General features: G+C 42.1%; 2 protein-coding genes across 4 annotated transcripts in view; one reads left to right on the forward strand and one right to left on the reverse strand.

Moving 5' to 3' along the window:
- Nucleotides 1-14,886, forward strand: part of LOC127494405 (transmembrane O-methyltransferase homolog) — a 76,852-nt gene that overhangs the window by 31,296 nt on the left and 30,670 nt on the right. The window lies entirely within an intron of this gene.
- The window catches only part of LOC127494395 (uncharacterized), a 492,193-nt gene that overhangs the window by 17,250 nt on the left and 460,057 nt on the right, over nt 1-14,886 (reverse strand). The window contains exons 68-72 of the mRNA XM_051860279.1: nt 13,378-13,551; nt 13,083-13,253; nt 12,629-12,802; nt 6,529-6,702; nt 6,080-6,253 (exon numbers count right to left, since the gene is read on the reverse strand). Coding sequence (XP_051716239.1) covers nt 6,080-6,253; nt 6,529-6,702; nt 12,629-12,802; nt 13,083-13,253; nt 13,378-13,551 — 867 coding nt within the window. The remainder of the gene's footprint in view (nt 1-6,079; nt 6,254-6,528; nt 6,703-12,628; nt 12,803-13,082; nt 13,254-13,377; nt 13,552-14,886) is intronic.

Genomic DNA, 14,886 nt, shown 5'->3' on the forward strand with positions numbered 1-14,886 from the left:
TTTGACACAAATACAAACAGAAATACTAACCAGTCAGAAACGCCCTTTAAAAGCTGTGCTTGCAGAAGTTCTGCTTGACCCTCTTCATTACTGCTATCTGGGTCTGATTCAGACTCAAATTGATATGGCAATATTGACGCCATTATTTACATTTCCACCGAAGCACATGCAACTATTGCCCGTAATGTAAGGGGCGTGGCATTTCCGGACAACATGAACTAGGCGCTTCAGCAAATCACAATACACTGGGCCAGCTAACCAATCTGAGCCTATTGCGTATTTTGGAGGGAGTGATATCATAGAACCAGGAAGTCAACCAGCAAATGACAATGGAGAGAACGGTGTAAAATAGAGGTAAAATATATGAAAAATACGGCGTTTTTTTTAAAAGACGAAGCAAGACATGTTAAACTGCGCCCATAAAACAAATCAAGCCTAGAAAAAAAAATTGTGAACCACCCCGTTAATTCATTTTAAAGTGTAGTTTACAACCTCTAAATACACATTTTGCTCAGTAAATTAAGATTTAGTGAAAAGTAGCATTAGTCCAGTATAACTGTAACTCTGTCAGAATAATCTACTGTCATTTGTTACGCTGTTTTTAGTCTGTTCTCACTTCTGTATTGTTTCAAAGCAAAGATTTGTCAGATTTCAGCATATGAAACTATTTTATATCCACAAAGTTTCAAATGCTTTAAAGTTTAATGCTCTTTCTACTGTCACAGACACGCCAGGCTCTACACTCACCCAATCACTACGCACTCCCTCTCCTGAGTATTGACAAGCCACACCTGACGCTCATTCAGCACTCATCACCACAGCCACATAAAAGACACGCCAGATCACACAGTCACTGTCCGGTCTCGTTAACGCATACCAGTGTTATAATTACCTCCAGGACTCCCGAAAAACGACTACTTACCTGTCTCCAGCGTCTCCTGTGATCCCTTGTGTCTCCACGTCTCCTGTGATCTCCAGTGTGTTCGTCTGTTCCACGCCTCTCTGCATCCTAGCTTCCTAAAACAACACAGACAAGTATCAGTTCCAGTACCACGTCTCGTCAACTCTATCATCCGCTACAACTCACCTGCACTCTGCTTGCACGCTCTGTTTTACCTCAAATAAACCTGATTACCCTTACCTGTGTCTCCGCTCCCTTCTGTACGTAACAGAAGACCGGACCCACACCGTCCAGGTAACAACATGAGCACCCCGGATCCCATTCAAGATTTGGTTGATGCACTTCGTTGCACTTTCACCGGCACTTCCACGGCAACAACACCAGCGAGCACTTCCGCATTCACCGCTGCAGCTCCTTCACCACCTGCGGTCGCCAGTCCCATGGCCAAACCGGCACCCTTCTCTGGTCTGGCGGAGGATTGCAACGGTTTCCTTCTGCAGTGTTCGCTGGTCCTGGAGATGCATCCGTACTTATACCCTGACGATCGATCTAAGGTGGCTTTCATAATCTCTCAACTTCACGGAAAAGCGCTGCGATGGGCTGAACCTCTCTGGAACTTAAATAACCCAGTTGTATCGTCCTTGTCAAGTTTTACAACCCACTTCAAGGAAGTTTTTGGAAAACCCGCTAGGGATTCGTCTATTGGTGAGAGATTATGCAATTTAAAACAAGGTGCACTAACTGTGTCTGATTATGCCCTCCAGTTTCGTACCCTCGCTGCTGCAAGTGGCTGGAATGAGCAGGCTTTGATCACCACCTATCGTCAAGGCCTCGATCCACGTGTGCGGTTGCATCTCGCTGCATACGAGGATTCCATCAGGCTCGAAAAATTCATTCAGTTATCCATCAGATTCGCCACTCGTATGCAGCTGTGCCTAGAAGAGCACCAGGGCCAGCCGCTATTCCCCTCCACTCTCCGCTAGCCAGAATCCATCAGCTCCCCAGAACCAGCTAATGACAACATGCAGATTGAACACTCACGTCTTTCATCAGCTGAGCGACAGAGGAGGCTGACCCAGAATCTCTGCTTGTATTGTGGTGGTGCCGGGCATTACATCTCGGAATGCCCCCTTCGTCCTGCCCGGCCATTGGTGAGTGCCATTCTGCCCACAATGAATAAAATGAAACCACTCTCAATTGTAGTAAAACTTACTGCCGCTGATTTCTGTCTTCCAGTCAGTGCGCTCCTCGATTCTGGGTCAGCTGGAAACTTCATCTCCGGAGCCCTCTGTCGCCAGCTGCATCTCAAAACCACCCCCACGCCGAAGATCTACCAGATCCACGCGGTAACAGGAAAACCGTTGCGGAAAGTACGTTACAGCGTGGGACCCCTCCGTTTCCAAGTTGGAGTGCTCCACATTGAGGAGATCCAGTTGCTGGTTCTGGAGGAGTCAACATCTGACGTGATTCTAGGGCGCCCATGGCTAGAGCAGCACAACCCCACCATCTCCTGGAGGACAGGAGAGATCCTGAAGTGGGGTAACCAATGTTTCCGCGGCTGTTTTCCCGAATTCCCTGTGTTCAGTTCTCCAAGTTCCCAAGGAATCCAAGTCTGTGCTACTACAGTGGAAAGCCCACTCAAAAGACGTTCGACTGACATCCCAGACTGTTACTCCCACTACAGAGATGTCTTCTGTCCCAAACAAGCCTCCAAGCTGCCTCCCCACCGGCCATGGGACTGCGCCATCGACCTCATCCCAGGTGAGCCAGTGCCCAGAGGGAAGATATATTCCCTATCCGTTCCGGAGGAGAAAGCCATGGAGGAGTACATCGACGAGGCTCTTAAGCAAGGCTACATCCGACCGTCCACTTCCCCTGCTGCTTCAAGCTTTTTCTTTGTGGCAAAAAAGGACGGAGGCTTGCGGCCCTGCATCGATTACAGAGCACTCAACCAGATCACCGTAAAGTTCCGTTACCCCCTTCCTCTCGTCCCAGCAGCCCTGGAACATCTACGCGGCGCCACTGTGTTCACCAAGTTGGACCTCCGCAGCGCGTACAACCTCATCAGAATACGTGAGGGGGACGAGTGGAAAACAGCTTTCGTGACACCTACTGGCCATTATGAGTACCTCGTCATGCCGTATGGACTGGTCAACGCCCCCTCCGTATTCCAAGACTTCATGCATGAGGTGCTCCGGGAGTTCCTGCACCGGTCTGTCCTGGTCTACATAGACGACATTTTAATCTACTCCCGGAGCCTGGCCGAACATCGCCAACACGTTGCGGAGGTCCTCCAACGCCTGAGGGACTACCCCCTTTCCTAAAGGCCGAAAAGTGCACCTTTCATCAGCCCTCAGTGCAATTCCTGGGCTATAACATCGACCACAGTGGCGTCCGCATGGACGAGAGGAAGGTCACCGCAGTAAAAGAATGGCCCATTCCCTCATCCATCAAAGAGTTACAAAGATTCCTAGGATTTGCAAACTTCTATCGACGATTCATCCAGAACTATAGTTCCATCACCGGTCCACTCACCAACCTCCTCCGTGGTAAGCCCAAGTCTCTGTCCTGGACCCCAGCCGCCACCCAAGCTTTTGAGGCCCTCAAGGCCGCATTCACGACCGCTCCCCTCCTGGCTCACCCTGACCCAGAGCTCCCCTTCGTCGTCGAGGTGGACGCCTCAACCACCGGAGTGGGAGCGGTACTGTCCCAGCAGCAGGGGAATCCCAGCAGACTCCATCCATGTGCTTTCTTCTCCAGGAAACTCAACCCGGCGGAAGTGAATTATGACATCGGCAACCACGAACTCCTCGCCATCAAACTCGCCCTGGAAGAATGGAGGCATTGGCTTGAGGGAGCAAAACACCCCTTCGTGGTTTTAACTGACCACAAAAACCTGGGATATTTGTGAGATGCCAAGAGACTGAATCCCCGCCAAGCCAGATGGGCTCTGTTCTTTACGAGGTTTGACTTCACCATCTCCTATCGTCCTGGATCGAAGAATGTGAAAGCCGACGCCCTGTCTCGTATCCACAGCCTAGAAGAGAGCAACGAAGATCCAGAGCCCATCATCCCCGAGAAACTCTTCGTGAGTCCCATTTCCTGGTCTGAAGAGACGCTCCCCGAGTCCAATGCCTCCACCAGCATTCCGCCGGGTTGCCCCCCCGGATTGAAGTATGTACCACGGACACGACGCACCCCACTCATCCACTCTGCACATGCTTCACTGGGCACTGGCCACCCCGGGGTCAGCGAAACCCTCTCGATGTTAAAACAGCGCTTCTGGTGGCCCAACATGACATCCGACGTCAGGAGGTACGTGCAAGGGTGCAGGGAATGTGCCGTCTCCAAGAGTCCACGCCATCTTCCCTCCGGAAAGCTCCAACCTCTGCCCGTTCCCACTCGCCCCTGGTCACACCTAGGAGTGGACTTCATTACCGACCTTCCCGTCTCCGATGGATGCACATGTGTGCTGGTGATTGTCGACCGATTCTCCAAGTCCTGTCTTTTAATTCCCCTGCCTGGACTCCCCACTGCCATGGAAACGGCAGAGTTACTGTTCAACCATGTGTTTCGTTATTTTGGATTACCAGAAGACATAGTATCTGACCGTGGATCTCAATTCACCTCCCGAGTCTGGAAGGCGTTCTTCAAACTCCTAGGTGTGACCATAAGTCTCTCCTCCGGTTACCATCCACAGACGAACGGGCAGACGGAGAGGAAGATACAGGAGATCGGCCGTTTCCTGCGTACCTTCTGCCACGGCCACCAGGACTCCTGGAACCAGTTCCTGGGCTGGGCCGAGTACGCCCAGAACTCTCTCCGTCAGCCCACTACAGGTCTTACTCCTTCCCAGTGCGTACTCGGCTATCAGCCCCCACTGTTCCCCTGGGATGGGGAACCATCAGACGTCCCGGCGGTGGATTACTGGTTCCGGGAGAGCGAGAGGGTCTGGGACTCAGCACATCTGCAACTCCAACGAGCCCTACGCAGGCGCAGGTTGACAGCCGACCTTCGACGCTCCCACGCACCCAACTACCAGCCAGGACAGAAGGTATGGCTGTCAACCCGGGACATCAGGATGCGCCTGCCCTGTAGGAAGCTGAGTCCTAGATTCGTTGGCCCCTTCACCATCATCCGGCAAGTCAACCCCGTCACCTATCACCTGCAACTCCCTCCTGAGTATCGCATTCACCCAGTTTTCCATGTGTCACTCCTTAAACCTCACCATCCCTCTGTCCTTCCCTCCACAGAGCCTGGCGACAACAAGGATCCCCTTCCTCCACTCATCGCAGAAGACGGGGTAGCCTACCAGGTAAAAGACATCCTGGACTCCCGGCGTCGTGGTGGGTCCCTAGAGTACCTAGTTGACTGGGAAGGATACGGTCCCGAAGAACGTTCATGGGTCCCGAGGAATGATATTCTTGATCCTAGCCTCCTTGACGACTTCCATGCCAGACATCCCAACAAACCAGCTCCCCGAGGCAGAGGTCGACCACCACAACGTCGGGGTCCGCGGTCCTCAGGAGCGGACCGTGGAGTGGGGGGTTATGTCACAGACACGCCAGGCTCTACACTCACCCAATCACTATGCACTCCCTCTCCTGAGTATTGACAAGCCACACCTGACGCTCATTCAGCACTCATCACCACAGCCACATAAAAGACACGCCAGATCACACAGTCACTGTCCGGTCTCGTTAACGCATACCAGTGTTATACTTACCTCCAGGACTCCCGAAAAACGACTACTTACCTGTCTCCAGCATCTCCTGTGATCCCTTGTGTCTCCACGTCTCCTGAGATCTCCAGTGTGTTCGTCTGTTCCACGCCTCTCTGCATCCTCGCTTCCTAAAACAACACAGACAAGTATCAGTTCCAGTACCACGTCTCGTCAACTCTATCATCCGCTACAACTCACCTGCACTCTGCTTGCACGCTCTGTTTTACCTCAAATAAACCTGATTACCCTTACCTGTGGCTCCGCTCCCTTCTGTACGTAACATCTACTGATACACATAACAAGCCGTTAACTAATAGTATTTCTGAATCTTTCTTCAGATGGAGAAACAGCAGAAAGTGCAGCGCTATAAATGATGTGACTTGAGTCCAGTTGTCTTAAACTAAACAGTGAACTTTAATCTCACTGTAACTGCTGTACAGTATAATGATACTAACTCTAGTTTCTCCAGCTTGAATTGTGGGTTCATCAGTAGATCACTGAGGTTTTTCACTCCAGAGTCTCCTAGTTCATTCCAGCTCAGGTTCAGCTCTCTCAGGTGTGATGGGTTTGATTTCAGAGCTGAAGTCAGAGCAGAACAACCTTCATCTGTCATATAACAGCAGCTTAAACTACATTAGCAGAGAGAGAGAGAGAGAGAGCAGAAAATAAGAGAAAAGAAAATAACTTATGAAGATGATGTGACTTTACAGAATAAGTAAATAAAACAGACAGAGGAAGTGAGATCATCATCATCATTTCACCAGATCACAAAATAAGGAGAAAAATTTTACACAAATATAATGTGAACTCAGACTCTTCATGAGATATTGAGTATAAAGTGTTTTAGTTTAAACTGTTGAAGTGATTTTCAGCATTTTGATTCTTGTATGTGAATGTTACTGACCTCAATCTCTCCAGTTTACAGTGCGAATCCTTCAGTGCGTCACATAAGTGCTTCACTCCAGAGTCTCCTAGTTTATTCCCGCTCAGGTTCAGCTCTCTCAGGTGTGATGGGTTTGATTTCAGAGCTGAAGTCAGGATGACACACTGTTTCTCTGTAATACTGCATTCACTCAGACTGAAGACAGAAAGAGAAAATGACTCAAATCCATGTTCAGTTCATGTGTGAGTTAAATGAATCATTAATAAATGCCATACAGTCACTAATACACCAGCAAAATCATGGAAACTTCATGATATGAACAAACCAAGACAGGAGCATTTGAGGACACTAGTTACAATCCAAGTCTGGATCCGTCCTCACTCCACAAATAAGTGAATTTATCACTGGAGATTAATATATAGGATCAATATAGAAACAATAGAAAAGTTAATATTTAAATGAACTGATTTCACATTTTCAACATAAGAAAATCTTATACATGAATAATTTATTTTTAGTCATTTAAAGTGTAGTTTACAACCTCTAAATACACATTTTGCTCAATTAAGATTTAGTGAAAAGTAGCATTAGTCCAGTATAACTGTAACTCTGTCAGAATAATCTACTGTCATTTGTTACGCTGTTTTTAGTCTGTTCTCACTTCTGTATTGTTTCAAAGCAAAGATTTGTCAGATTTCAGCATGAAACTATTTTATATCCACAAAGTTTCAAATGCTTTAAAGTTTAATGCTCTTTCTACTGATACACATAACAAGCCATTAACTAATAGTATTTCTGAATCTTTCTTCAGATGGAGAAACAGCAGAAAGTGCAGCGCTATAAATGATGTGACTTGAGTCCAGTTGTCTTAAACTAAACAGTGAACTTTAATCTCACTGTAACTGCTGGACAGTATAATGATACTAACTCTAGTTTCTCCAGCTTGAATTGTGGGTTCATCAGTAGATCACTGAGGTTTTTCACTCCAGAGTCTCCCAGATTATTCCAGCTCAGGTTCAGCTCTCTCAGGTGTGATGGGTTTGATTTCAGAGCTGAAGTCAGGATGACACACTGTTCCTCTGTAATACTGCATCCACTCAGACTGAAGACAGAAAGAGAAAATGACTCAAATCCATGTTCAGTTCATGTGTGAGTTAAATGAATCATTAATAAATGCCATACAGTCACTAATACACCAGCAAAATCATGGAAACTTCATGATATGAACAAACCAAGACAGAAGCATTTGAGGACACTAGTTACAATCCAAGTCTGGATCCGTCCTCACTCCACAAATAAGTGAATTTATCACTGGAGATTAATATATAGGATCAATATAGAAACAATAGAAAAGTTAATATTTAAATGGACTGATTTCACATTTTCAATGGAAGAAAATTTTGTACATGAATCAATTTATTTTAAGTCATTTAAAGTGTAGTTTACAACCTCTAAATACACATTTTGCTCAATAAATTAAGATTTAGTGAGAAGTACCATTAATCCAGTATAACTGTAACTCTGTCAGAATAATCTACTGTCATTTGTTACGCTGTTTTTAGTCTGTTCAAGGGATGTGCGTCTCCATAACTGAGGCCGATGCGATACTCATCTCGATGCATAGCCAACGATATGACACATTAAAGATACATATGAAGCCACTATCGATGCAGTGCGATACGATTCACTCCTATTACGGCGCAGTGCAATACGATTTAGATTCGATTCAACACAATGCACTTCAATGCAATATGATGCAATGAAAAAAAATGCTATGCAATTCAATATGTAGGGCCCAACTTAATTTATTAATTTGTTTACAATAATAGGGCCCTGTGTTTTTTTCTATGCTGTGTATTTTAATTTTTTCTGGTAATCAAATGGAGGCATAAAACATTCATTTATTTTTAATCAAATGAAATTTAAATAAACCCTTTCATTTTTTAGCAAAGAAAGTGCTGCACACTTTTAATTTTTTTTTTTTTTTTTTTACTGTTAAAATTAAAACATGGATAAAATGATTATTACAAAAATTATTGTATTAATATTAATAGTAGTAGTATTACATTAAGACATACATTATACTGTACAATAGTAATATATTAGTAGTGTATAGTAAGAATATATGGCTATATTTCTGTCACAAGTTAAACCAAACTTTTATTTTGACGTGTTGTCTGTGTATATGTTATGACAATAGTTTTCTCAAATTAAACAGTATTATCTGTCTGCAATACCAGAGACCGCAGTGACAGGACCGCATTTCCAAGACCCTAGTTTTGGAGGACCGAAAAAGTGCCACCAAGGCAGTATTTCCACCCAATTCTAACTACTTAGAGTTTTAGAGGTTTTTAAAGGTTTATAACACCCAAATACTACTTTCATTCTTGCAATTAAACCTGGTTGCTAAGAGCTGAATGTTGAGTAATTATTGTGACTAACTAGCATAATATAATAACTCATCAAGTAAAATAAACAAGGAATCATGGTATAGCTTTTCAATCACTAGATCAACCACATTTTCAAGTACAGAGGGAAAACACAAGGATGACTCTGGGGGTAGATTTAAGATTGTGTATATTTTATAAAATAATATATTACAACAGTTGAACACACAAAAACAAATTTGTTCATGACGTGAACCACACAGAAGAACTTCAGCGACAATCTCTTCACTGACTCCTGAGAGAGAGAGAGAGAGAGAGAGAGAGAGAGAGAGAGAGAGAGAAGTGAATGAAATAAGGAACATTTAGTTAAACATGTTCAAGTCTCTAATTTTAAATTTCATATTTAAAAGATCTTAGTGACCACAGAGCACACACACATTATATACGATACAAAAATAATTATATCAATCTTCATACCAATTAATGTTCATATTACTGTTATTGCATACTGTTCAAAGATTTGGAAAAATTTTATTTTGATGCTGTGGGAAGAAAGGGTCTTGAAACTTTGATGTCAATAAAGCCCATCTGAACTGAGAAAAAATTAATTGAAAGAGATGCAAGAAATCTGAATAGAAATAACATGTTATTGACATGACTTTTCCTGACCTTTAAATATTTAAAGCACAGATTGTGAAGTATGCAGCAGCACTACCTGCCAACGGATGTTCTCCCCTCTTTTCTCTTTCTTCCACTTCACTGAAATAGTAAATGGAGAACATAATCACTGCTGGGTTAACAGAAATACTGTTAATGCTTAAAAAATGATACATTGGACACTGTGTAAAAAAAATTACATTTTCTATTCTTACCTGTGATAATCCAGACCAGAGAAGAAGGTCTTCTCAACATCCCGCAGAGAAATTCTGCAGCCCAGCCAGACCATATATGATGGTCTATCAAAAGAAAAATATTCATTGAAATATACACAGATCTAGGAATTGAGGTCAAATTAAATTAATCATAACATTGAATTTCCCAAAAGAATGTTTGCAAATGTTACCTTCATGGAGAACTGTGTTTGAAATGGCTCTCCAAATGGGATTTCACTTTGCTCAACTTTGTTGGGTGAAACAAAGCAGAGCTGCAGAACGGGCAGAGGAACTCCTTGCAGCATGTGGTGCATCTCTATAGTCCAGGAAAGGATCTTCCTTCTTGGATTGTGTGTTTCTTGAAAAAGAGAGAGTCCAACTGGTCAAATAAAACATTCATTCAAGTTCATTTCATATAAATAAATAGACATAATTTAGGCCTAAGCCTAGTACTTGACCAATTTATTTATTATTCTTTTGTCATATATTGGCTGCACTGAAATCACTTATAGAGAACACAGTACATGACACAATATCACACGTGGTATTATTATTATGATGGCCTCTCTGTTATGTCTGACTATTAAAAATGTCAAATGCCTCAATCAACATTATAAAAACAATGTCAAAATGAAGAGACATGCTCATAACATGTATTGTAGGGTAAACATGCCCAGGTGAAAAAATACTATAGTAATTTATTGTAAATACTATAGTTTTTTTGAACCATACTATAGTAAAGTACTTGAATTAATTTGTGGTAATTCTGTATTTGCTGTGGTAACATCACTATAGTAATATAAACAAATACCTTTACCTAATACTGTACTAAGTTTTCTACAACTATAGGGTATATGATACTACAATATACACTACAGTTTACTGTAGTAAATAATAAAGTATTCTACAGTATTTATTACAGTTTATCAGTTCACTGTATACTACAGTATGCTGAAGGATTCATTAACAAAGTGTTGTAAATACTATAATTTATACAGTATACTACAATTTACTAATTTATACAAATACTATACAATGTACAAAAACAGTATAGTATTTACTATAGTATTTTTTCACCTGGGCAGGCTGACAGTGAGCACGCACGTGACAGTTAAAACATTAAGATTATTTTAACTTAATAACAAGATTTTACAACGAAGTGCTACAGGTTATTGTACAGGCTAGGATTATTAATCATACCGTAGTCACCAAGTCAACACAAGCTTGTCAGTCGTGCTACAGTTTTGTTAAACTAATATGCTAACAATTCGTTTTACAGCATTAGAAGCTAATATATGATGGCTATAAAGTGCATTCAAGACTATTCAGCAACTCATGATCACTTCACTTTGCAATTAAATGCATCACAATTGTTTTTAATGATAAACAAATAAAAAAATGATTCATATTTGATACTCACACTCTGAATATCGTCCATCTTCCAGAAAAACATGCGGTCACTGGTCCTGTAATTCGGTAGGTGGCGCTGTCACTAAAAATCTAGGGTCCTAGAAATGCGGTCCTGAAAATGCAGCCTCCGGTTTTGCAGGCAGATGCTACTCAATGAAACAGTAAAATGCTCATGAAGTGACTCTCAGAGCAGCTTTGGAGATGAAGTTTGTGTTCATGTTGTCATATAGTCAGATGGCAGACGCTGGAAAAAACACCGTTGTGCTTCAGTATGTGTAGGCTAGTAAACGTATTTGCGGGTTCATTCACACAGAGACACGCAGAACATGCAGGATTCATGTCAATAGTCTTCTTGCGGTTTAATATTCACAGACACTAGTTCATATCGTGATTTGATTTAAGTGTGCCCATCTACTTTTGATTTATTCATCCAAAATTTGACAAATTCTGTGACATTCCGCGTTATACAGTAAATTCCGTTTTTATGAATGAATTCCGCGATTCCGTCCGTGTTTTCTGCATCGTGGAAGTCATAGTTCACTTTTATTTCTTTGGTTCAGTCCAGGGGTGGTGAACTCCGGTCCTGGAGAGCCTCAGTCCTGCAGAGTTTAGCTCCAACCCTGATCAAAACTCACCTGCCTATAGCTTTCTAACAACCTTTCAAACCTTGATTAGCTTGTTCAGGTGTGTTTGATTAGGGCTGGAGCTGAACTCTCCAGGACCGAGGTTAGCCACCCCTGGTTCAGACAGACAGAAAATCATAAATTAACTTAAGTGCCTTCTGACTTCTAAGGCATGGCCCTTTCACCAACACTGTAGTGCCATGTTAATCTATATTCACTGTGACTCTCAGGACACGCCTCGTCTCTGTAGTATTGTGATACGTCATATTCATGTAGCAGCAGAGGTGATGAGAGAACACGAGTGAGAAACAGTTTAGAGAGGAGAAATCAATCTACATATGAAATACTGGTCACAAATTATTGGTCACTTTCTAAATAATAAAAGTATAGCGCATCTACTAATAATTCTATATAAATCAATCATTTTTTTCCGATGCAAATATGTTAGAAACGATGCATCGCGATACAAATGCCAACTTGTATCTGACGCACACTTTTTTAACTTTAATGCTGATGCACCGATGCGAATCAGTGAATCTTACCATCCCTAGTCTGTTCTCACTTCTGTGTTGTTTCAAAGCAAAGATTTGTCAGATTTCAGTATAAAACTATTTTACATCCACAAAGTTTCAAATGCTTCAAAGTTTAATGCTCTTTCTACTGATACACATAACAAGCCGTTAACTAATAGTATTTCTGAATCTTTCTTCAGATGGAGAAACAGCAGAAAGTGCAGCGCTATAAATGATGTGACTTGAGTCCAGTTGTCTTAAACTAAACAGTGAACTTTAATCTCACTGTAACTGCTGTACAGTATAATGATACTAACTCTAGTTTCTCCAGCTTGAATTGTGGGTTCATCAGTAGATCACTGAGGTTTTTCACTCCAGAGTCTCCTAGATTATTCCTGCTCAGGTCCAGCTCTCTCAGGTGTGACGGGTTTGATTTCAGAGCTGAAGTCAGAGCAGAACAACCTTCATCTGTCATATAACAGCAGCTTAAACTACATTAGCAGAGAGAGAGAGAGAGAGAGAGAGAGAGAGAGAGAGCACAGAAAATAAGACAGAAGAAAAAACTCTTTATTCTGTAAAGTCACATCATCTTCATTAGCAAATAAAACAGACAAATTTAGATCATCTTCATTTCAACAGATTGCAAAATACAAAGGTGAAAATTGTTGCACAAATATAAAGTGAACTCAGACTGATCTCAGGAAATATTATATCAGCTACAGTAACAGTACTATTAACAGTAATGTAAGATTATGAATGAACAATACTCACGTCAGTGTGTTGAGTCGACAGTGTTTATCCTGCAGTAGAGCAGAGATCTGATTCACTCCTGAGTCTCCTAGTTCATGTCCACTCAGATTCAGCTCTCTCAGGAGTAACGGGTTTTTACCCACAATTCCACTCACATACTGACAGGCTTCATCTGCAGCAGGACTCAAAAACCTGCAGAAGGGAAGATGAATCTGAATTCAATTCAGTTCTCAACTAAACCTGCTGTAATGAAAACATCCAGCAGTTCCATATAATGCATATAATTTATTTTGTTAATTATTTCATCCCGTCTCACCTCAGTGTCTTCAGTTGACAGTTTGGATCCTGTAGTAAATCATCGAGCTCCTTCACTCCTGATTGTCCAGGATCATTTCCTGTGAGATCCAGCTCTATCAGGTGTGAAGGGTTTGATCTCAGAGCTGAAGCCAGAGCTTTATAACCTTCTTCTGTTACACTGCAGTTAGAGAGTCTAGAACAGAGAGGAAAATGTAACATTCAGCTGATTAATCAGTTATTCTGATTATTCATTCGGCTGATATATTCAGTCATTACCAGAATAATATAAATCCTTAAAGTGAATTATATTTTGACAACTGAATATGGAGGCAAACAAAAAGGCACAGAGAACTTTAATATGTTAGACATCAATGGCTACGTTTACATGCACCTAAATAATCCATTTGTAATCGGATTGACGGCTCAATTGGATTGAAAAATGTTCATGTAAACACTTTAATCGATCCGATTGAGCTCGATCCGAATGAAATTTCAGTCAGATTGCAAGGGGTGGTTTATCAACCAATCCAACAGCAAAAAATGACCATGTAACGCTTGAATCCGACTACTTTCTCAATCGTATTCAGGAGTCTCTGGGGCACATGCGCAGTGCAATGTTGACACGCATTACACAGTGCACAAGTTCACATTCACGTCTTTAGTTGTAAAACCGTTGCTGATTTATGAATGTGTATGCCAACAGGGCAAAAATAACGATGAGCTCTGTTGGTGTCACATCCATGGTTGTCTCCGCAAGTGTGATTGATATGAGCGCGTGCACAAAAGTTTTAATCTGAATGTATGTAAAACACATATAAACGGATATTTGAATCTGATTATGATGTTTAGAGTACACGTTAACAGATCTGCAGTCGGATTCAATTCATTCGGATTGACGAAAATTGGTGCATGTAAACATAGCCACTGTCACTTTCAAGGATTCAATTACCAAAAACTGTACAAGTGTGAAAGTATTTGTTCTGAATGATGCACAACATACAAGCAACATCAAAATTGTTTAAAAATAATAAAAGTTTTGAAATGGCCTCAAAATAAAATCCACAACTAAGGCCCATTGAAATGCTGTGGAAGGACCTGAAACGTACAGTTCATGCTAGATACGCCTACAAATTGCACTGAACTGAAGCAGCTTTGCAAGGAGGAGTGGGACAAACTGGCCAAAATTCCTCCACAGTGACGTAAAACACTCAAACAACTACAGGAAGCGTTTAGTCGAGACCATCGGCAAAGCTGGAAGCAGAATCACAGATACGTAGCTCCATTGAAAACACTAAAATACATGAATCCTGTCACATATAATGTTAAGATAAGTGATGACAACTACCAGATCTCACCCTCCTTTCTGTGGCAGGATTACCAGCTCTAACAGAATGATCTGAATTCTGACTACTAAATCCTCGTTTGTAAACATTCTCAGGGTCTGAATCAAGCTCAAATTGATATGGCAAAATTGATGCCATTGTTAATATTTACACCTGAGCAGATGAAACTCACGGTCATGGTAAGA

This window comes from Ctenopharyngodon idella, chromosome 14, assembly GCF_019924925.1.
Source record: "Ctenopharyngodon idella isolate HZGC_01 chromosome 14, HZGC01, whole genome shotgun sequence".
In the NCBI taxonomy this organism is placed as follows: Eukaryota; Metazoa; Chordata; class Actinopteri; order Cypriniformes; family Xenocyprididae; genus Ctenopharyngodon; species Ctenopharyngodon idella.